Source organism: Hipposideros armiger, unplaced genomic scaffold, assembly GCF_001890085.2.
Source record: "Hipposideros armiger isolate ML-2016 unplaced genomic scaffold, ASM189008v1 scaffold_522, whole genome shotgun sequence".
In the NCBI taxonomy this organism is placed as follows: domain Eukaryota; kingdom Metazoa; phylum Chordata; class Mammalia; order Chiroptera; family Hipposideridae; genus Hipposideros; species Hipposideros armiger.
This window is the reverse complement of record NW_017731872.1, coordinates 442,450-467,633: the sequence shown is the minus strand read 5'-3', so window position 1 is coordinate 467,633 and position 25,184 is coordinate 442,450. Positions and strand designations below refer to the sequence as shown.

Below are 25,184 nucleotides of genomic sequence, written 5' to 3'. Positions count from 1 at the left end.
AGCATCTTAGCTGTAGAGGGCAGTGTCACTGGCCCTCATAGGTGGGATCCGAACCAGGGCCCTTATGGCATCCCAAGCCAGTTCTTAACCAACACGCTACTCGGCTGGCCCTAGATAATCTTCTAAGTGTTAACACTCTCGTGGGTTAAATTATATCTCCAAAAACAGATAAGCCTGAATGTTAACCACAGGAACCTGTAAATTGTGATCTTTTTTTTTTTTCGCTGAGCCATCCTGCCACCTGTTGGCAGCTCAGCGGCTGCTCAGCTCGGGCTGGGATTCGAACCGCTGTTGCTCAGAGCTCAAACTCTTGAGCGAGCTCTTAACCAACTGAGCCACTCGGCCGGCCCCAAGTAAATTGTGATCTTATTCGGAAACAGTTTTTGCAGATGTAATTAAGAGTCTTGAGAGAAGACCACTGAGAATTTAGAATGAGCCTTAAACCCAATGAGCAGTGTACAGTTGACCCTTGAACAACACAAGTTTGAACTGTGCAGGTCCACTTATATGTGGACTTTTTCCATTAAATACACAGTCAGGGCTCCATATTCCTGGGTTTTGCATCCATGGATTCAACCAATTGCAGATGGAAACAGTATTTTGGATCCACAGTTAGGTATCCATGGATGCACAGGGCCGACTATATGAATTGTTCTGTGCCATTTTATATAAGGGACTTGAGCATCCATGGATTTTGGTATCGGCGCAGGTCCCGGAACCAATCACCTGCAGATACCAAGGGATGTAGTTAAGTTTTGGAGAAGTAAAAGTGATACGAGGATTCTCAACTGTGTGGGGGGTCAGTACCCCAAACCCCTGCATTGTTCAAGGGTCGACTGTACTTATAAGAGAAAGGAGAGGAACACTTCAGAGGGACAGAAAGACACAGAGGGAAAGACCATGTGAAGACAAAGGCAGATACTGAAATAATGCAGCCACAAGCTAAGGAACACCAGGTCAACACCTTGATTTCAACTTTTGCCTTCCAAAATTGTGAAAGAATAAATTTTTGTTGTTTTAAAGCTAGCAAAACTTTGGTCATTTGTCCTGGCAGCCCTGGAAAACTAATTCACACTCTAAAGCCTAAAATGCATAAAAATTAGCAAAGGAATATCACGTTAAAACACAGGGAGAAGACAGCCACCTACAAGCCAAGGAAAGAAGCCTAAGGAGAAACCAACCTTGCCAAAACCTTCATCTCAGATTGCTCCAGAATTATTTAAGAAAATACATGTCTATTGTTTGAGCTAAATAAATACATGCATATGGATCAAAATACCTCCTTAATATCAAAAGCTTATAAAAACAGTTAAAATATGACTATCCCATAGAAAAAAAAGACAGAGACAGAGAAATGCCATTTAAAACTAGATAACTATTTTTCATACATGATACTAGCACAGATTAAAAAGAACCAGAATGAGTGAAACTAGCTAGCTCTCATCCTAGTAAAGTGACTTAAAACAATCTTGAATAAAGAATGCAGTCAGGTGGTGACGGACTCCAAAATCACTGAACTCTTTAATGAAGTGCATTTGAACCCTTTAAGTGCTTGGGTGAGAAGGCAATGGGGAGAAGCTACTGCCTGTGGGATTATGACTAACCACCCTCTCAGTCAGAATCCCGCCCAGACAGAACACAGGGTAGCAACTTGGGGCCTTGGTGGAGCCGCTCCCTCTCCCTACAAGCAACGCACCATTGGTGCGAAACCTGGTGCTAAACCATTTGTACATTACCTGCTTCTGGGTTGGGGTTTTCTGTGTAGCAGAGCAGCTCCCTTGCTGTGATCTATTAAAAGTCAGCCCTACATACAAAGGTTTGTAAAAAATAAAAATAAAAACAAAAAAAGAGGAATGCAGCTTCTCTGACAGTTTTTAAACTTAAACACAAAATAGGTCTTTGTATACACTTTGAAAGTTTAACTCTCAGCAAAACTTAAGAGTTAGGTAATATGAAAAGGAAAAAAAAATAAAAGCAATCCAAAGGACTCTTAGAGGTGGGATTTTGAGAGGAGGTAATGAAAGTACAGTTGACACTTGAACAACACGGAGATTAGGGACATTGAACCCCACACAGTCAAACATCCAAGTATAACTTTTGACACCCCCCCCCCCGCCAAAACTTAACTAAAGTCCCTTGGTATCCGCAGGTGATTGGTTCCAGGACCAATCTGCATGTACCAAATTCCACAGGTGCTCAAGTCCCTTATATAAAATGGAGAACAATGTATACAGTCGGCCCTTCACATCCACAGATTCCCAAATGTGGATTGAATATACTGTTTTCAATCCAAGATTGGTTGAATCTGCAAATGAAAAACCTGGGGATATGGAGAGCTAACTGTATATTTACAAAAATTCTGCATATAAATGGACCCACACAGTTCAAACCTGTGTTGTTCAAGGATCAACTGTATTTTAAAGTCCCATCTTACTGGAGTCTAAGGAAATCAATGAGGCAACAAAGCACTCTGTTGGTAATGTGCTGATATTATCTCAAATAACAGCTTAGAAGTATGTCTCATAATAAATTAGGGAAAAGGAAGTATGTCTTCCAAAGAATGGAAAAATACCATCCTTCGCAGATAGAATCTAACCATTGATTTTAAGATTCACCATTATTGTATGTACCACTAAGAAAGAAAACATTAAACTATGACATATCAGTGACTATAAAACATGCTGATTTTAAGTGTCAAAATATGAAAAATATGTACGCTAAATCTCTAAAGGATGATAACAGAACTTCCAAAATCACAAAAAGGAAAAACTGGGGAGATAGACAAGACGAGAGCAAGGATAAACAGTGCAATAAAAATTTTGAAAATGGGGCCGAACGAGTGGTTTATTGGTTAAGAGTTGGCTTGGGAGCGTGAGCTCTGAGCAGCAGGGCCCCAGTTCAGATCCCACATGAGGGCCAGTGATGCTGCACCCTCTACAGCTAAGATGGTGAACAACAGCTCGACCTGGAGTTGGGCTGCTGTGATTCACTGGCAACGGTGTAGGCTGCAGTGGGGCTGCAGTGGGCTGCCGTGAGCTACCGTGAGTTGACGGCAGCCGACATGAGCTGCCATGAGCCGCCGTGAGGAGCCATCCAATGGCCGGTGACCGACTGCCTCTGCAGGGAAGAGCTCAATGATCACAATACCAACATGGGCCAGTTAAAGTGACATCCTTCACATCTAGACTGAAGAACAAAAGGGCAGCAACTTGTCTGTTCCCCTTCCCTGATTCCCCAACACTGTTCCCTCTCCCAATTCCCCAATAAAATCTTTAAAAAAAAATTTAAAAAATAAAAATAGCCAGATAGAGACACATTTATAAATTTTATCAACTATCACATTTTAACAAAATCAATAATAGATGCCATCGCCCTTTTCTTTCCTGATTTGCTACCTCTAATCAGCTAACAGATGGACATCTGTTCACTAAATATATTAGAATTATAACTTCATATTGTCAGATAACTATACATATGACCAAGCATCCACAGCACTATCCTAGGAGGAAAACCCATTGACTCTGAATACCTGTTTTGGTTACCTGATGAAAGGGGCTTTGTACTCTATACATTTACTGGCTCCTCTGATGAGTAACAACTCTTGAGGCTGCTGAATAGGTAACTTCTGGACAAGTAAAATATTCCTATATAAAATGCAGTACTACACTGTACAATACAATCACCATAATAGCAATTAAGACAAATTAATGTAGTCCAGAGTTACTGGAAAGTAACTAAGGACTAGATCTAAGACTGGTAAGATTATAGTCTGGATTAGAGAAGGAGGGGAGAAAAAAGTAGGAGCAGGGATTTGTAGAAGAAATATACAAGAGAAAAACAGATTAACTAGGGGCCAGGTTATAAAGCACTTTAAGGATTATTAATTTGAAAGAGACACAGAATATATATCTATATATGTATAGATATATAGCTATATATAGAAAAAAATAAAATTATACACACACACACACACACACACACACACACACACACACACACACACACATATATATGCCAATGCAACAAGATTAACCTAACGTTGACAAATAAAACAGAGTGGTAGAAATACTATAAATGGGGCAATAAATCAGACATGTGACATATGGTTGTAAGCATCCTGAACAAGAAAGAATAAGTCTAAGACATAGTCCTGAAGACATACTGACAGGATTTAGGTCTTCTGAGCTACATCACCTTTAAAATGACAACCCCATTATCACTTGCTGCTTTAATACACTCAAAGGATTACTGTGAGGATAAAACAACTGTTTCTATATATACAAGCACACACACTCCTCTAAATTAAAAATCATCATACGATCCTGAGGCATACATTACTTTTTAAAAGGGGACAAAACTGGTAAGAGTCAAAAATGATTACCAAGTTTCAAGCATAGGACTAATGGGGTGCCACTAATAAACAGGAAAAAAATGAAATAATGAAAAACAAACATGCGTGAGCAAGGTTAAAGATGATCAGGTTGGTTTTTTATTTAAGGTGTCAACACTGAGCTTAAGAACTTTTCAAATGAATAGTCTAAATGTAAGTCATTAAATATTTAAATTTAAGAAAATGTATACAATTATATATTTAGCATCACCTTAGTAATATCAAAGATACACATATACACACACAGAAACATTATCAGTAAGGATTTTTTGTTTGCTATATTTTTCCAGAAGTCAGCAATTGTTGCTTTGAAAACAACTGCTATCATAAAAGACTTTTATCTTTTTATAGAAAATTTAAAGAAAATGCATATAAACTTACTCTGCCACAATGTAGAACAATACCCTTCGAACTTTCTGCTCTTTCTTTCTCTTTTTCAACTCTCCAAATAGTAGAGGAAAATGGTAACATACCATCTACATGCTGTCTATCTCCAGTATCTATAGAATTACCTAAAATATAAAAAAAATAATGGAGCAATGTCAGTTTCAGTAATCTAATGTATTAACTGTCTTGCTATTAAAATTATTTTATGTAGACCTAATATTTAGCATTCATATGACAAATACAGGAATTTGTATGAAAGAAAATAACCATCAGTACAAGGCAATGGTAAATGTGACAGACTGCTACCATACAGAGATTTAATTTATAATTCTCAAATGTCTGAAGAGAGCACAATCATTCATAATATACGATCACGAAATACAGACTACATTATTTCTAATACCAATGAACTCAGGTATTATTAAAAGCTCTATTGAAAAGTCTTAGACTATTTCAAGATATGAGGGGATACAAGGGTTATTACATGTTAAATCATACAAAGAAATGATTTTTTTGTGCAAAACTGCAATGTCAAATAGAATTTAAGAACAAAGGAATCATATTTCAATACTTACTGGTCCCAGGTAGACAAACAACATAGCCTTCCTCAGACTCTTTGTGAGTTGTTTCAGAATTTCCCGAAGAGTGTGAGCCACGGGAAATCAGAGAGCTGTTATTTTCTGACTGAGATTTACAGTTTAAACCACAATTTTCATTTGCCTGTGGAAAGAATATCTTAGCTTTATTAATTTTTTTAATTAAAATCGAACATTTTGAGAGGGAAACCATGGGGAGAAGAGAATGTGTTCTTTATAGAAGGATGTCAGGTAGTTAATGTAGAAAGAATTGGACAAATCACCATTGTAAACAGCAATGCAATAATTATTTCTGGAAGGCCTCAGCAATGATACCAAATCCAGTTCGTGAAATGAATCTGGGGAATTAGATGTTCACATGATCTCAATGTATCATCCCACAGATGACTTACTGATAACAAAGAGGGAAAGAAAGACACCTTCACAAGGAGATATCCGGCTGACACCACATTAACCAAGATAATCAAACACAATATCACCAACAGTGGGACAAATAGCCTTATCTGTCTCCTGATGTGATGCAATGAGAAGTACACATCACCACCTATGCTTAATCTTAATCTGTTCATAAGCAAAATATTTAGTGTGAATTCTTGTCAAAATGTTTAATCTAATCAGGAGGGAAAAAAATCAATCAGATATATCTATATAGCTTGTGGGCCATTTTACAAAAAGTTTAATGACAAGGAAGAACTACTCCAAACTGAAAGAACAGAGACACAACAACCAAAGGCAAGTGCAATCCTTGATTAAATCCTAGATCAAAAACAGTAAAAGTAGGGGCCGGCCAAGTGACTCAGTTGGTTAAGAGCTCGCTCAAGGGTGTGAGCTCTGAGCAACAGGGTCGATGGTTCGATTCCTGGCCTGAGCTGAGCTGCTGCTGAGCTGCCAACAGATGGCAGGATGGCTCAGCTAAAAAAAAACAGTAAAAGTAAAGGACATTTCAGAGACAATTGGGTAAATGTGAATGTGGACTGTATATTAAATTACTGTGTCAAAGTTAGGTAACAAAACTGTGATTATGCAGAAAAAATGCCCTATTCAATATGGAAGATAAATGTTGAATTTTCAGGTAAAATGTCATAGTATCTGAAACTTACTTTTAAATGATTCAGAAATAAAGTATTTATGGAGGGACAAAGAAAATGCAAAGATGGCAAATTTTAACAATTGGTTATTCTGGATGAGGGGTATATAGATGTTCACTATGCTACTCTTAATTTTTCTGAAGGTTAGGAAAAGGTAAGATGAAACAGGAAAGGGTTTTCTCATCTGTTTATATTGGAGGAAAATACAGTCCAAAGAAAATTAAAAACTTAAGTTTTATGTTACTATCCAATGAGACCAATAATAATTTCCTAATGTCAAATTTATGAAAAACTACAACAACTGGAACATACCTGAATGGGATCACTTGTGGGTAATTTAAAATCCTTTTCTGGGGGTTCCTGTCCTTCTAGGTCTTCATATATCATTCCTGGAATTGCCAGTTGCTCAAAATAAGCCTCCAAATGATCATCATAAAACTCTTCATCATCAATATCATCATCTATTGGTAAATGGAGGGAAAAAAGGTCAGACTTTAGAGTAGTGACTGAACTATAATTTAATCAAAAGTTGATAAAACATATGGGTCGATGGTCTATGCAATTGTGTTTTAATATTTGACATGAAAAAAATTATAATTTCAGTCTATAAATTATTATGAGGATGCCAATAAAAACTAAATATTTAATTTTCTTTGATAGAACAGAAACAAATCCTGGCATATATCATAAGTTAGGTTATAATAAATGTGACATCAAAGATCAGTGGGAAAAAAAGTAAATTATTAAAAAAATGGAGTAACAAATGGGTAACTCTATCAAAAAAGAATAGTTAAGCCCATCGTAGAAGTAAAAATAAATTTTAGATGAATCAATGATTAAGTGTCAAATGAAACCTAAAAAACTTCTGATCTTCAGAAAGCAGTAAGAAAAAAGGATATAACAAAGTTGAATGCTGATGGATATGATTTAAAAATATTCAACCTCCACCAAAACCAAGAAGTTGCAAATAAACAAAGACAACAACACTGACAGTGATTTTTAATGTTTTAACACCCAGCCCAGCAGGGGCAAGATAAAACTAGAACTCTCAATCACTACTAATGGTATTGTAAGTCATCACTGCCTTTTCAAGAGGGTAATTTTGCAATCGACACTAACAGCCTTAAAAATGCTCAAAACCTTTGACTTAGCCATTTCACCTCTGTGGGTCTAGCATACTAAAATAAAGACCTGTATAAATTCAGGTCAACAATTCCTTATCCACAATTCCACCATCCAAAAATATCTAAAACTTTTGGCATCAAAATCTTCATCCTGAATTTATTTCTATTTATCTCACTCAGCCCATTAGCTTGCACTTCAAAGCCATAACTTGGTCCCTGCCTACTTTTCTGGGTTCATTCCTCAACTGAGCCTCCTACTGCTGAAAACCTGCCACACAAATCCACCAGCCATTCCCAAAATATAGTCTATATGCCATTCCCCACTCCCCCCAAATAGGGTCTTTGCTGAAGCTGTTTCCACTTCCTGAAATATATTGGGTTGTCAGGAAAGTCATGACGCATTTTTGCATTGAAAAACATAGAAAAATATGTCATGACTTTCCCAACGACCCAATACTTCTCTTCCCGTGTCTACATTAAGGCCTATCACAGATCTCTTCAAGAAAGAGGAAAAATTGTATCCTCTTTCAATAGAACTTCACAGGTACCATCCTCAATCAGAATTAATTTGTCACCCTCCTACGATTCCTGTGACAGGGCCCGGGCACATTCAGGCACACATGAGCGGAGGCCCTGGGCATGGGGCCCAGACTGTCCAGAAGTGTGCAGGCTGATGTACGAACCCTGACCCCAGACGTAGGGACCTTGACTCCGGAGCCTGCTGCACAGGTGCCAGGCTCCGATTACAAAAACCTTTTATGTAAGCATAACTTGCACTTGGGGGAGGGAGCATGTGCACTTCTGTGCATTCTCCTCCCTCAAAACCTCTACATAATGGTTGCTATTGCTGATTAAAGACGCTGGTTCCCCCTCATGTTGGCTCCGCAGCGACGACAATTTGTTCTGTTGAGATATATTTAATACAGTTAGAGGTTTAGCTATGCTTCTCTTTTCTTACTTGGCAGGTCTTTTAGAGAGCTAAATATTTCATTATTCTCCCAATTTCTTAACATAGTGCTTTATACTGAGTGAAACCTAGGGTGACCACTTTGTACTCTTATGACACTAAACTGAGGGATGAATATAATCGTATCAGGATTGATACATACAAATAAGTTTTTAAAATTCCATCACTTAACAGAAGTGGCCATTTAATTACTAGTAAGTAGGAAGTGAAGGAGAAGACAAACAAACAAAAAGCTGGCATAAGAACTACTGCAACCAAGAGGCAGAAAGTAATGGAGTGGCAAGGTAAGGGCTAGGAAAACACAAGTTACTTTACAGTACCAGAATAATCTTCCAAGCTTGTCAGTGACATAAGTTTCTCATTTTCTAGTAAACTAGTCTGGCTTAAGTCATTGTCTGGATTCTTGTCTTCAAAATGTTTTCCAGCATCAGGAACCATCATCTGTAAGAAATAAAATGCATGTAAGAGAAGTGCACTCACTGCTTTGAAGACTATAGTACAAGGCTGCAAAAAGGACCGCCTATGTGCTTAGTATCTTTAATTCACAATTTAGGCAATGAAGGGCTAGTTGTTTTACATGTGTTAATAACTTTCTTCCTATCATGCAACTTCCAATGCAACCTCCCTCCCTTGACCCACCCCATAAGATATCCCTAAAATTTAGTGTCTCGAACAGTGCACATGTTTGGAAGACCTAGTAATATAGTTGCTATACTAATATACAACTGATTTTGAGCAACACAAGGCTTGTGATAGGAAGTGGAGATAACAGCATAGTTGAACTCAGCAACTTACATTGGAACGACTGATTTCTCTGCTCCTCAGTCCAGGGACCCTGTAACCCTAAGGGCATACAGTAGTTTGCTAAGGATACTTGGGCCCAGAATAAAATGTAATATTTCCTTCTAAGTGTTGATTTTATTTCACAATCATATTATATATCAAACAATGCCATCTTAAAAACTAGACTGCAAAATGCACACTAATTTTTAAGAAAAAAACACAGCCTCTCAACGCAATTACATACTTGTAGAGGGCAGTGCTGAATTATGCTCATAAAGATCTAAGACACCAGGGACCTTAGATTGTGGAATAGAAGCCCTGTGTGTTAGATTTTTTCATAATAAAAAACTGGGGGAAAAATCTGTATAAGAACAATATGTAAAACACCTCTGCCTTTTTGGTCATAGATGCTACTGAGAACTCTGTTCACTCTGCCATGTTTGGTGCCTTACATATGGGCCAACTGAACTAGAGAGACCCTGGAAAAGTCTCTATTCTGCTAAAGTGGTGTGGCTCTTAGACAATGCAACCTACCAAAACACACCTCTTTCATTATCTTAACTACCAGGATAGTCAAAACTAACAAGTCAAATGCAACAGTAGCTCCCACTAGGTTTTTTAATACAATTATTTTTCTCCTGTTCTCACTTCATTCTCTTTTTATCAAGTATTCATGTTTCCATACTTTTGTTGCTTTTCAGTTTTATGGTCTCTCTTTTTTATTATCAATGATTTCTAATACTTTCAGGAAGTCAATTCTTCAACCATCCTAAGAAAATAAATTACCTATCAAAGTGAAAAGTTATGTTCTCTCTCTTTACAAACAATGTTTTTTGAAATGTTCAAAGAAATCATGCTTACTGACTCAATTTCAATTTGACTACACCTGAGTTTCCTATAAAAAGCACCTTTCACCATTCAAGTTATTAGTTGTTACATACAGGGAGTAAGCTTATGAAGCAGGGGTCAACAAACATTTTCTACAAAAGGTCCAGATAGTAAATATTTCAGGTTTTGCCAGCACAGTCTCTGTCACAACTTCTCAACTCAGCTGTTATAGCCATTAACAATAAAGAAACAAATGAGTAGGCTGCGTTCCAGTACAACTTTACAAAAACAGGAAGCAGATTGGATTTGGACAATGAGCTACAGTATGCCAACCCCTAGCGTAGGGAAGTAACTCTTACTTTAAACTCTTCTGTAATCATTTTATAAAAATAATCTTAAAAATTCTTATGACGATAAAAAAATCGCACCTCCTTTTTATAATTTTTAAAAGTACTTAGTTTATATTTTATAAACAAGTCTCATCAATATTAGACTGTAGCCTAAAATCCCACTTCACTGTTTATGTTGGACAGATTGTTTATCTGCTCAGCATCTCTTCCTTTGAGGAGCCCATCTCTTTTTACTTCATGTGTTCCTGGGAGGGTTGTCAGTCACATTCCTCTATCTGTGCATGTATAGACCCTGATGCACATATATACACGTACACACACACAGAGAAGTCAACCTAAGGTCCAGCTTACAAATCAGTGTTTTAGGCTAACCCACCCTTTGGTTCAGTGATTTGCATAGGGGGAGACATATATCCCACGTGAGCTCATTAGAGTTGTCCTCTTTTTTTTTAATTTACCCCAAAGAAAGATCACGCTCTTCTTTTTTATCACAAATGTTAAGAATGTTGGCTTGTTTTGCCTACAAATAAAGATAGCTTCCCTATCATTCAACAAATTATTGAATATGTGCCAACTATGTGCCAGACACTCAGGATACACTAAATGAAACAAAGAGAAACCCTTACCCTCATGAAGCCAACATTCTAGAGGAAGCAGGTACTGACTGAAGTAGAGCAGAGGGGCAGCCAGTCCTGATCACACAAGAAACCCAGGAATACGCAGCCCCTGGACCAGCACTACTTTCAACTGCCTACTTAGAGCAGTACCTTGGATTTTTGCTTTGTTGTACAAGTACAACACTTCTAATTAATATTATTAGTACTACTTAGCATTTATATATGTGAAACGGAAAATTTCACTTTTAATATTTGAAAAACTGATAACAAATATATAAAAGATTACCTTATTCTCATTATTCATCCATGATCGTAAACAAAAATCATCAGGTGAGTCTGTTTAAGAAAACAAAAATAAAAACTGAGAGACCAAGTTATTTCACTTACTAAATACCCAAAAATATCTAAAAATAGCGAATTAAAGAACAAAAACAATTTTCCCTTTAAATAAACACAGCCCCCTCTTTTTTTTTTTTAAAGATTTTATTGGGGAATCGGGGGAAGGGGAACAGACAAGTTGCTGTTGTTTTGTTCTTCAATCTAGTTGTGGAGGACGTCGCTTCACTGGCCCAAGCTGGCACCATCATTGCGCTCTTCCCGGGTGAGGCACATCAGTCACTGGCTTCTGGACGGCCGCTCACAGCGGCTGCTGGCAGCTCACACTGGCTGCCGGCCACACACGGTATCCCATGGCAACCCACTGCAGCAGGAGCTGCAGCCTACACAGTGGCCGGCGACCCACGGCAGCCCAGCTCCAGGTTGAGCTGTTGTTCAGCATCTTAGCTGTGGAGGGCAGTGTCACTGGCCCTCATATGTGGGATCTGAACCGGGGCGGCCAGTTCTTAACCAACGCGCCACTCGGCCAGCCCATAAACACAGCACTTTTAAATGATGCTCTGGTACCCATCATTGGTCAGTTAAATTTAAAAACCGTTAGGGTGGGGAAATGTAAAAAATTATACACATGTCAAAAACACTTGAATATGAATCTAATCAAACCTTTAAAGTGTCATATTTTACAGAAGATAGGGGGAAGAAAGAAACAAGAAAAATGACACCATGAGTAAGCAAACTGACAAATCCAAACAGTGGGACAATCTACAGGGTAACTGAGGCTAGCCTATCTCAATAATGCATTGACTTAAGACTAATGTACCATAACATAATGTAACCTTCCTTGGGCCCCAATTCAAGCTAACCAACTGAGATAATTACTAAATTGAATATGGACTAGAGTAATGTATGATAAAAGAATTAAGTTTGTTAGTAGTATTAATAGCACTGTGGTTATGTCATATAATGTCCATATTTTCAGAGATACATATACTGAAATATGTAGGAATAAAATGATGTCCGGAATTTTTCAATAACAAGAAAAAAAGTAATAAAAAACCAGAAGAGATGAAGCAAGTATGACAAAGTCTTATACTAATTGAAGCTATGGGATAGGTATATGGAGAGTTTTGGTTTTTTTTAACTGATATAAATTTTGTATGTCATAAAATCACCCTTTTAAAGTGTAAAATTCGGGGCCGGCCAAGTGGCTCAGTTGGTTAAGAGCTTGCTCAAGAGTTTGAGCCCTGAGCAACAGCGGTTCGATGCCCAGCCAAGCTGAACTGCCGCTGAGCTGCCAACAGGTGGCAGGGTGGCTCAGCTAAAAAAATAAAAAATAAAAAATAAAAAAATAAAGTTTAAAATTCAGTGGCTTTTAGTATATTCACAAGGCTGTACAACCATATTCACTCTAGTTCCAAAATATTGTCATTACTCCAGAAAAAAAAATGTACCCATTAGCAGTCAGTTACTCCTCTCCCCTCAGGCCCCAGCAACCACTAATCTACATTCTGTCTCTATCAATTTGCCTATTGTATATCTATAGATTTACCTATGCATAAATAAACTCGTACAGCATGTGGTCTTTTATGTCTGCCTTCTTTCACTTACCATGTTTTCAAGGTTCATCCATTGTAGAGCACAAACTTCACTCCTTTTTATGGCTGAATACTACTACACTATATGAACGAACATATACTATATTTTGTTTACACATTCATCAGTTCTTAGAGATTTAAATTATTTCCACTTTTTGGCTATTGTGACTAATGGTGCTCTGAACATTCACGTACAAGTTTTTGTATGGACATGTTTTCATTTCTCTTGGATACAGACTTAGGACTGGAATTGATGAATCACATTACTGAATCACTATCTTTAACGTTTAGAAGAACTGTCTAACTTCACCACAGTTGTACTATTTTACATCCCCACTAGCAATGGATGACGGTTTCAATTTCTCCATATCCTCACCAACACTTGCTATTTTCCATCTTTTTTATTATAGCTACTCTAGTATGTATGAAGTGGTATCTCGTGGTTTTGATTTGCATTTCCCTGACGACTAAATATGCTGAGCATATTTTCATGTGTTTATTAGCCATTTGTACAAGTTCTTTAGGGAAATGATTGTTGAAATCCTTTCCCCATTAGATTATCTGTCTTTTTACTGAATTGTAAAACTATACATTCTGAATGCTAGTCCCCTATCATATACAAGATTTTCAAATATTTTTCTCCCAATTTTTGGTTACCTTTCATTGCCTTCATAGTGTCCTCTGAAGTACAAAAGTTTTCCATTTTGTTTTGTTTTGTTTGTTTGTTTTTGTTTTTTGTTTTTTTTAGCTGAGCCATCCTGCCACCTTTTGGCAGCTCAGCGGCTGCTCAGCTCGGGCCGGGACTCTAACCGCTGTTGCTCAGAGCTCAAACTCTTGAGCGAGCTCTTAACCAACTGAGCCACTCGGCCGGCCCAAAAGTTTTCCATTTTGATGAAGTCCAACTTACCTATTTTTTCTTTTATTGCTTGTGTATGTGCGTTAACACTACTTTCATAAGAGTCTGACAATTAAGTTCGCAAACTTGTTAAACGATGTTGCTAACCTTTTTTTGATATCAGAGGTATTTTTCCTGATGAATTTGTACCAACTGGACAGTTAACCCAGTTTACTATTTGGAAGTGCTGACATGGCTGACTGAAAAAGTTACATGGCCTGAACTTTTTGCCAACAATTCATGGCTCTTGCATCACAACAATGCACCAGCTCACGTGGCACTGTCCATGAGGGAGTTTTGGGCCAGTAAACAAATAACTGTATTGGAACACCCTCCTTACTCACCTGATCTGGCCCCCAATGACTTCTTTCTTTATCCGAAGATAAAGGAAATATTGAAAGGAAGACATTTGGATGACATTCAGGACATCAATGGTAATAGGACGACAGCTCTGATGGCCATTCCAGAAAGAGTTCCAAAATTGCTGTGAAGGGTGGACCTAGGTGCTGGTGTCAGTGCATAGCTTCCCAAGGGGAGGCAGTACTTCAAAGGCAACCGTAGTGATATTCAGCAATGAGGCAGGTAGCACTTTTATCTAGGATGAGTTCGTGAACTTAACTGTCAGACCTTCATACTTGTATTGTGTATGTGTGTGTGCGTATATATATATATATATATATATATATATATATATATATANTATATATATATATATATATATATATATATATATATATATGCACACACATATATATATTTATATATTTGATATTTTTCATCAGGAGAAATACAAATATCCCTTCAATTGTTTAACTTAAACATATAAATGTGCATTCATTCTTCAATCTTAAGACTACATGCTCAAGCAAAGCTTTTTGAGTACTGAACCACAGTTTGGAGTTATCTTTGCTACATAAGTTTGTATTATACAGTTTTCAATTTCCAGTCTTGATTTCTTTGAAGAAAGAGAATTTAGAGTATTTAAATCTGACAGCAGAAGTCTAAATTTATTTATTTATTTAAAAAATTTCCCCACATTTTTGTAATTTCTTTCCCAGATCTAAGTGGATACCAATTTTTCATATGACTCCAAAGTGTTCAACTTGGTTTTCTTAGAAAAAATAATTTTAGAATTTATAATTCTTATAAAAATAATTTTAGGAACAAAAATGATTATTAAGATTATAAATTAATTGGTGGGGAGAAATGTGAAAGGTATATTGGAAACAGTCACCTTGTCTTGAACATAAAGTGTGCTGTGACCATCAGACAGCAGGATTTCCAAAGGAAAGGAGATTTCAGCTTAATCAGTAAAGACATATAAGAGATTAAGAGACCTTTTCCTATGAAAGTATTATAAATATGATATTAATAGGGAAATGATATATCTTAATAGGTAAATGCCAAACCTAAGCATTTTCAGTTGACAGCATCATAGCTTAAGATAAATACCAGTCTAAAGATAGAGAAATAAGAAAAGAAATTAAAATGTATACATTAAGAAATAATTTCTTATACTTCAGTACCTTGCACTTGTTCCAGTGGTAAAATCTTAACACAAGGATCTTGGCTCTGAAAGGATGCTGCAGTTTTAGCCTCTTCTTCTTCTGTCTTTCCTAGATTGCTGGGAAACGTTGACTCTTTGAGGACAGCATCTGACAAATGTTGGCTTTCTACATGGTTCTTTTTCCTAAAGACAGAACATTTTTTATTAGGGAACAAAATGGTGATGAAATATTAGGTACCTTGGGTAAATCTATAATATACCCATTTATCATTTATGTATTTTATCTCTCAAAAAGAACAAAGTGGACACAGTGAAAAGAAACATTTCTGGGACCAGCCAGAAACTACAACTGGTAACACTGTGGGTGGCCTAGGGACTGCACCATCGTTTTGGGTCCAGTGATGGACAGTCTACCAAAATCAAATACATTATCATACTGTTACTATACCTCTCAAGTGATAAAATGAAGTTTTTTTCTTTCCCAAATAAGTATCTCTGACCCTAACATATCTAGAGAAAAAGTCAGCTTTCTAAAAACAAGACAGACTTGGGTTGGTTGAGTGGCTCAGTTGGTTAAGAGCTCGCTCAAGAGTGACAGCTCTGAGCAACAGGTCGCCAGTTCAATTTGCGGCCCGAGCTGAGCCGCCACTGAGCTGCCACCAGGTGACAGGATGGCTCAACTAAAAAATAAATAAATAAATAAAAACAAGACAGACTTAAAGGATGCTGGTATATTTGTCAAATAGCTAATTCTCTGGACGACTAAATGCTTTAAAAGTTTTACTGTTAGCTCCTGTCACTGTTCTTGTCCTCATCTTTCTATCTACCTCTGTTATTTTATATATGAATGAAAATGTTTTTCCTTGAAGGCAAATTTCCTCCTAATCTACTGTAAAAAGTCTTAGGTCTGTAGCAGCCCATAGCCATTTCACCGGCAAGAGGAGGGGTAGGGATAGAACAGTAGGAAAAAGCCTCTAAATGCAATAAATCTATCATTTGACAAACTGATACCTAGGGCCAGGCTTAGATTTGGCCAGGATGGATGAAAAGAAAATAGCCCTTCCATATATTCCAAATTCTAGCGCTCTGTGCCTAAGGCAACTCCCCAACTCTAACTTACTTCCCAGCTTCCCCACCTCTTTATTGTAATACATAAAAAGCCATTCACTTAAATCAAAAGTGAATTCACAGGTAGGTACAGAAAAGTTTCACCCCAATCAAATAGAAGCTGAATAAAATAGAGGGTAGGTGTAGGTGCAAAGACTATAAATGGATACAAATTCATGTGGTAGAGAAGACAAAAAGAAAAGGTGGGGATCAAGGTGGTGACATGAAATAAATAAAAAACAATTTGGAACACTTAAGTTAATTTTCATATTTTAAAGCCCTTTCCTAAGAAAAGCAAGTAGTGTGACTATTAGAGCTCTGAGTAACAGAGACAGTTAAGGGCACTCTAAATTAATCACTACAACCCCCAAAATCTATTTCCTCAAACCAATAGCTATCCCTTATTTTTATTAGTCCATCAACACTTTCAAATTAAGTCATAAGCTTCAAGTAAAAATGTCAAAGCAACTTCAAGGAGCCCATTAAAGGCCAGTAAGGACAGCTACAAAAGTGAAGCGTTCTGGATGAAAGCCACCAGTCCTAGCCCAAGCTCATCTCAGATTCTAGAATCTGAAAAGCAGATAGGAGATGCTGGAGAAGAAATAGATGTGGTCCAGAATAAGAATAGGACCCAGAAGCAAATCTGCCTGGAAGAACTGCAATCATGTTTCCTGACTACAGTAGGATGGAGGACAGAAGGCAAGAGCAGGAGAGAGGAGCTGACTGACAGTCAGATGACCATGCCAGGCAGGACTCCAGTCCTGCTCCCCAACCCACACAAACAGCACAGCAGTGTCAACATGACACTGAACACCTGGGAAGAAGGCTCTTCTCCAGACAAGGCACACGAAACACCTGTGCAGAATGAAGCCATGGTAGTAACAGAAACCCAGAATAAAGCATTAAACAGCTGGCAAGAATTTAAGATTCCTCCCCCACGTCCCCGCTGCAGCCTGCTCACCCCAAAGTGAAGCTGGCCAGGAGTGCTGCACCACTCACACAGAGACCTAACAGAAATGAGACAGGGACACTCAACAGCTGAGAATGCCCATACTAGCAACCTAGAAGACAGCTACAAATCAGACACAGTTTGAGAAGGAACAGCTCAAGTGATAAAAAATAAAGATGAACAAACAAAACAAATAACCCCAGAGACAAGGAATAACTAATAGAGCTTTGAAAAATCTCAATTCGAATCCTCAGAAACATTCAAGTAGCTATTACATCCACAAAAAGGAGCCATTTTTAAAAATGAAAAGCCAGAAAAAAAGCTCTCAAAATTATAACTGTCAAATGATTTAATAGAAGGATGAAAAAAATTAGGAACTTATCTAGAACATTGTGTTTTTGCACTGAAAAAAAAAAAAAAAGGAAAAAAGAAAAAAAAAAAAAACCAATAGAATTAGATCAACCCAAGCAGTCAAAAACAGTAGCTCCAAAAAGAGAAGAGAGAAAAATAGAAAGTTGCCAAAGTAATAATTATATAGAACTAAAGCACGGAAATCTCTGGACTCATGCCAATGATGCCAATCAGAATTTAGTGAGTAGAGGAGGTGGGGGAAACCCCATTCACCAGGCACTCTGGAAGAACTGTAAAAAATAGTTTCCGAAGAGAAAAAAATAGTTCAGATACAAAGGATCAAGTATCAAAATGACATCAAGTTTCTCATACTATGAAGCAATGACTTCAAAATTTTGTGAAAATTATTTTCATCTTTAAATTCCAAACTCATCTAAAATATTAGTTAATTCAAAGGTTAGAATAAGGACATTTGAAACACATACATCTACCCTACCCCTGAAGGGGTCACAGAAGCCATCCCTCACAAGGGTTGACTAAGGCCATGGTTGTAGACCCTCCATCACTGTAGCCACAGGAAGTCCTTCATGCAGACTAAAAACCCAGGTCTTCAGATTACTCAACAGAGGCAAGGGCTACCCCAAAGCACTCCCTCTCCCCAACAGGAGTCAAGAGTGAGGCAGAGGGTCTCTTATCTTCCATTAACAGGGATCAACAAGACCACTTCCCTAGACCTCCTCACCTCCATCAAAACGCATCAAGAGAGGGCCAGCCGAGTGGCGCGATGGTTAAGAACTGGCTTGGGATGCCAGAGGGCCCCGGTTCGGATCCAACATGAGGGCCAGTGACACTGCCCTCTACAGCTAAGATGCTGAACAATAGCTCAACCTGGAGCTGGGCTGCCGTGAGTCGCCAGTGACGGCATAGGGGGCAGCCCCTGTGGCAGTGGGTTGCCATGGGCTACTATGTGTGGCCAGCAGCCAGCGTGTGCTGCCAACAGTCGCCGTGAGCGGCCATCCGGTGGCCAGTGACGGATCTGCCTCACCTGGAAACAGCGAAATGATAATACCAACATGCGCCAGTGAAGCGACATCCTCCACAACTAGACTGAAGGACAAAAGGACAGCAACTTGTCTGTTCCCCTTTCCTGATTCCCCAACGCTGTTCCCTTCCCTGATTCCCCAACGCTGTTCCCTTCCCCAATTCCCCAATAATATCTTAAAAAACAAAAAAAAAGACATAGAAACCATAAAAAGGAACCAGTCAGAAGTGAATAATACAATAACTGAAATAAAGAATGCACTAGAAGGAATCACCAAACTAGATAAAGCAGATGATCGAATCAGCAATTTGGAAGATAAGGTAGCAGAAAACACCCAATCAGAAAGGCAAAAAGAAAAAGAAATCCAAAAAAAAATGAGAATAGTTTAAGAGACCTCTGGGAAAACATGAAGTACAGCAACATTCACATCACAGCAAAAGACAGAAAGCAAGGAATTAAGTACCTATTTGAAGAAATAATGACTGAAAACTTCCCTAACCTGGTGAAGGAAATAGACATACTTGTTCAGAAATGGCAGAGTCCCAAACAAGATGGACCCAAACAGACTCACACCAAGACATAGTATAATTAAAATGGCAAAGGTTAAAAACAAATAGAGAATCCTAAAAGCAGCAAGAGAAAGGCAACTAGTAACTTGTAAGGCAGCTCCCATAAGACTGTCAGATGATTTCTCAACAGAAACTTTGCAGGCCAGAACGGATTGGAATGAATATTCAACGTGATGAAAATCAAGGACCTACAAGCAAGGGTGCTCTACCCAACAAGGCTATCATTTAAAATTGAATGACAGAGTTTCCCAGACAAGAAAAAACTAAAGGAGTTCATCACCACCAAACCAGTATCACAAGGAATGTTAGAGGGTCTTCTTTAAGACGGGGGGAATAAAAGATCAAAATTATGAATAACAAAATAGCAATAGCTACATATGAGGTGTGACAATTAAGATCGTGAACTCTTCCTAGAAAAAGTGCTACATACCTCATGCTGACTATCACTACGGTCACCTTCTAAGTACTCCCCTTGGGAAGCTACAGACCGACACCAGTACCTAGTCCACCCTTCAAAGCAATTCTGGAACTCTTTTTCTATATAGCCATCAGAGCTCTTTGTCATATTACCCTTGATGTCCTGAATATCATCAAAATGTCTTCCTTTCAATATTTCCTTTATCTTCAGGAAAGAAAGAAGTCATTGGGGGCCAGATCAGGTGAGTAAGGAGGGTCTTCCAATACAGTTATTTGTTTACTGGCTAAAAACTCCCTCACAAGACAGTGCCGTGTGAGCTGGTGCATTGTTGTGATGCCAGAGCCATGAATTGTTGGCGAAAAGTTCAGGTCGTCTTTGTCTAACTTTTTTATGCAGCCTTTTCAGCACTTCCAAATAGTAAACCTGGTTAACTGTTTGTCCAGCTGGTAAAAATTCATAATGAATAATCCTTCTGATATCAAAAAAGGTTAGCAACATTATTGCACCAAGTGCTCAAACTTAACTGTCAGACCTTCGTATCTATCAACAATTAGTGTCCATGGAAATGGATTAAATGCTCCTATCAAAAGACATAGGAGGGCTGAATGAATAGGAAAACAGAACCCTTACATATGCTGCCAAAAGAGACTCATTTCAGATTGAAAGGCATACACAGACTGAAAGTAAAGAGGTGGAAAAAGATATTTCATTAAAATGGAAATGAAAAAAAAAAAAAAAAAAGGTGGGGTAGCAATTCTTATACCAGACAAAATGGACTTTAAAGCAAAGGCTATATATAACCCAAAACAAAGAAGGATCCAATAATCCCAAATCTAGTACTTATCTGAAGAAACCCAAAACTGTACTTCGAGGGAACACGTGCATCCTTATGTTCATTGCAGCATTGTTTACAATGGCCAAGATGTGGAGGCAGCCTGGATGTCTGTCAATGGGGGAATGGATACAGTGGAGGTAGTATATACATACGATGGAATATTGCTCAGCCACAAAAGGGAATGGGTTCTTGCCACCTGTGGCTGCATGAATGGACCTGGACGGTATTGTGCTGAGTGGAGTATGTCAGACAGAGCAAGACAGATACAATGTGATTTCGCTTACATGTGGAATCTAAAGAACAGGATATACAAACAAAACTGAAACAAACTCACAGATACAGAAAACGTTTTGATGGTTGCAGATGGGAGTGGGGGTTTGGGGGTGTGGGTGAAGAAAGGCGAAGGGATTAAGAAGTACAAATTGCTTGTTACAAAGTAGTTATGGGGATGTAGGGTATAGCATAAGGAATATAGTCAATAATATTGTAATAACTATGTATGGTGTCAGATGGTGCTAGATTTGTTGGAGTGATAGATGGGAGAGGGCTGTAGGTGGATGAGAAAGGTAAAGGGATTAACAAGTACAAATTGGTCGTTACAAATTAGTCATGAGTATGTAAAGTAAAGCATAGGGAATACAGTTAATGATATGGTAACTATGTATAGTGCCAAGTGAGTAACTGGACTAGTCAAGGGGATCACTTCTTAAATTATATAAATGTCTAACTACTATGCTGTACACCTGAAATTAATATAAAATAATACTGAATGTCAACTGTAATGAAAAAATTTTTTAAAGGGCGGAAAAGGTGAAGGGGACTAAGACGTCCAAATTTCCAGGTATAAAACAAATAAGTCATGGGGACATAAGCATGGGGAATATAATCAATAATATTTGTGATAGCATGGTACAGTGTCAGATGGTTGCTGTACTTATCATGGTGATCACTTCTTTAGGTATTTAAATCTCAAATAATTATAGTGTACCTCTGAGACTAATATAATATTGTATGCTGCTATAGTTTTAATAAAAGTCTTAAAAAGTGTTATCAGAGACAATTCACAACAGAAATAAAAATAATGAATAAACATTATAGTATGTTCAATCCATAAATACTCAATTCTGAATTCAAATGGAAAACTTTAAGACTGCCTGTAATACCATCATCAATAGATAACTGCCATTTATATTTTCGTTTATAGATGTCCAGACTTTCATCTATGTATGTATGCATTTGTACAAATTTTTTTACTACTAAAATGAAAGATTAAAAATAATACCTACAGGGCCGGCAGAGTGGCTCAGCTGGTTAAGAAGCTCGCTTGGGAGTGCCAGCTCTGAGCAGCAGGACTGCGGCTCGGATCCCACATTGAGGGCCAGTGACGCTCACCCTCTACAGCTAAGATGAACAACAGCTCGACCTGGAGCTGGGCTGCTGTGAGTTGCCGGCGACAGCGTAGGCTGCAGCCCCTGCTGCAGTGGGCTGCTGCGAGCTACGTGAGTGGCTGGAAGCCAGCATGAGCAGCCGGCAGCCGGTGTGAGATGCTGGGAGCCGCTGTGAGCGGCCGACCAATGACTGGAGACTGACTGCCTCACCCAGGAAGAGCACAATGATAATACCAACATGGGCCAGTGAAGCGACATCCTCCACAACTAGACTGAAGAACAAAAGGACAGCAACTTGTCTGTTCCCCTTCCCCAATTCCCCAATAAAATTAAAAAATAATAATAATAATAATAATAATAATACCAACAAATGTTGGGAAGATCTCAGAGAAGTAGTCATTCTCACAGACAATTTCTAGCGGGAGTATAAATTGGTACAAATCTTCTTAAGAGCAATGTGGTAATTTCTAAGTGTTTAAAATTAAATATTCTTAACTCAGCAATTTCAATCCTAGGAATTTATCTTAATAAACTAATCTACTAAGTGTGGAATGTACAGAGGGTGCCAAAAATATGTATGCACATTTTAAGAAAGGAAAACTATTAAAATTGTAATACTCAATATATACCAATAACCAAAGATGAATACAAGTCACATTTGACTTCTGCAATTTCAAGAGGGCTCAAAGTGGTTACCATCAGCGTCCAGAACACTTCTGATTATGGCAAACTACTGCTTGAGGAACGTTGACCGAAGTGTCCACTTGTATACATTTTTTTTGGCACCCCCGGTGTGTGTGTGTATATGTGTACATACACACAAGTATATACATACATATATATACACATATATGTATATCTATGTATATATGTGTGTGTGTATATGTGCATAGAAAATATTCTCAAAGACTATAAATAAAAATACAATCAATGGCTACTCGCCAGTTAGTGGGATTTCAGACCTTACTGTCTTCCTTATAATTCTGTTTTTACAATGAGCATGTATTACTACTGGAATCAGAAAAAGTGTTTCAAAAGATTTAAAGTGTTTATAGTTAAAATAATATAAAAAACTAATAAATAAATAAATAATTAATAAGTAATAAAATAAATAAATAAATAAAATTTTAAAAATAATATAAAAAAAACCCAAAAGATTCTTATGATTGGAATTAATCAGAGACACAATCACAGTTTCATTTTCCTCAAGACTGAGTGAAACTCGCTTTTAACACAGTGAAAGCAACATGGAGGTACAAACTTACTCATCATCCTGGAAGTTAAGCTGTAACTTCTCTCTTGGTTCAGCTTCACTCTGGCTACTGGGAGATGAGTCAGATGGAATTGAAAATCTCCCTTCTACTAAATAAGATGTCTGAATATCAGAATACCTACACAAACAAAAAAAATCTGTTTTGACTGTTAATAATTAAATTATGCACATTTAAAATTCACCATGACATAGGCCTGCATGATTGTGAAGCCTACCACCAGGTCGTGAAACAAATAGAGAGCCCCAGTGTTCAAAACCATGATCCTATGTGCAAAGCACTGAAATAGATCAGCAGTGGGGTTTGCTATGTATTAAGCAACAGAGTCACAGAAATCTTAAAGCTAACAGTTTTTACAGGATTATTCCAACCCCTTCATTCCATAGGTAAAGATGATGGAGGATGGAAAAGCGGTTAGATATTTAAGCATGGGCAAATTTTACACATTACATAAGAAGGGCAACTGTACACATTATTTTTAGAGATATAACTCAAATTACCAGTCACCACTAAAGCTGAACTAATGCAAAGCCAAAGCACTATGGACAGAAAAAATAATCAGTAGACCAAAAGGTCATGGGTACCCAATCCTAACACCACCCACCCTTCACTGACAAGGCAATGGAATACAGAGATAATAAAGTTTATCTTTTTCCATATTAATTTTACATAATTCCACATATATGGCCATCTCCCTCAGATAAAGCAAAAGCTCAAGCTTGACTGAGAAACTTTACAGATGTATCAGTATATTGTAGGATTTATGGACCTAAAAAAATCATCTGTTCAAACAATTCTTACCTGTTATCAGTGCTGGATCTATTTCTAGCAAGTGTTGAAACAGCAACAGGCAAGCCAAGATTTGAAGAAATGGTGACATTTTCCAAAATCCCACTACTATCAACTAATGAATTGTTTAAAAAGCTTGGAAATGACTCTTCAGCTATTCCTCGAAAATCTTCCATCTTGCTACAACAATAGAAGTTTTTATAAATCAAATATTACTATAAACTTTTTTAAATGATTAAGAATACAAGCATCATAAATCTTACAAAACTGATAAATCTTAGGACAAAATCATATTTCTGGAACATCTCCAAGAGGAGATACTATTAGATAGCATTCTGAGTTAAAGTAATTCTCAAAATACTTTGCTACTTTATAGCTGAGAATATAAAAATCAAACTCTTCTTATAATTAATACAATAATGAAATACAGCACAGCTTAATTTACTCTTAGACTGATGTAGCAAGGAATATGAATTACCACAAACTGATCCTATAAAGAAGCAAAAAAGGCATAACACTGATGGCATATACAAATGATTTTAGGATGTACTTAAAAGTTTACCAGTTGAGTACTCATTCTAACATGGAAAAGCAAACAAAAACCAGCAAAACCTAGCCCCTGATTTTAGAGATTACTGTTAAGGATGAGTAAATGGTTTAAAAAGTGAGTCCATTCAAAAAAAAAAAAATTAAGGGGCCGGCAGAGTGGCGCATTGGTTAAGAGCTGGCTTGGGACGCCAGCTCTGAGCAGCAGGGCCCCAGTTCGGATCCCATATGAGGGCCAGTGACAATGCCCTCTACAGCTAAAATGGTGAACAACAGCTCAACCTGGAGCTGGGCTGCCATGAGTCGCCAGCGACAGCGTAGGCTGCAGCCCCTGCTGCAGTGGGCTTCTATAAGCTACCATGTGTGGCTGACAGCCAGCATGAGCAGCCGGCAGCCGATGTGAGCTGCCAAGAGCCGCTGTGAGCGGCCATCCAGAAGTCGGCGACCAACCTGCCT

The 25,184-nt window shown here is 37.8% G+C and overlaps 1 protein-coding gene across 1 annotated transcript in view; it reads right to left on the bottom strand.

Moving 5' to 3' along the window:
* The window catches only part of CEP192 (centrosomal protein 192), a 131,517-nt gene that overhangs the window by 100,962 nt on the left and 5,371 nt on the right, over positions 1–25,184 (bottom strand). Inside the window, exons 3-10 of the mRNA XM_019668227.1 lie at positions 24,195–24,362; positions 23,388–23,513; positions 15,483–15,646; positions 11,417–11,466; positions 8,873–8,993; positions 6,774–6,922; positions 5,353–5,497; positions 4,772–4,902 (exon numbers count right to left, since the gene is read on the bottom strand). Coding sequence (XP_019523772.1) covers positions 4,772–4,902; positions 5,353–5,497; positions 6,774–6,922; positions 8,873–8,993; positions 11,417–11,466; positions 15,483–15,646; positions 23,388–23,513; positions 24,195–24,358 — 1,050 coding nt within the window. The 5' untranslated portion in view covers positions 24,359–24,362. The remainder of the gene's footprint in view (positions 1–4,771; positions 4,903–5,352; positions 5,498–6,773; positions 6,923–8,872; positions 8,994–11,416; positions 11,467–15,482; positions 15,647–23,387; positions 23,514–24,194; positions 24,363–25,184) is intronic.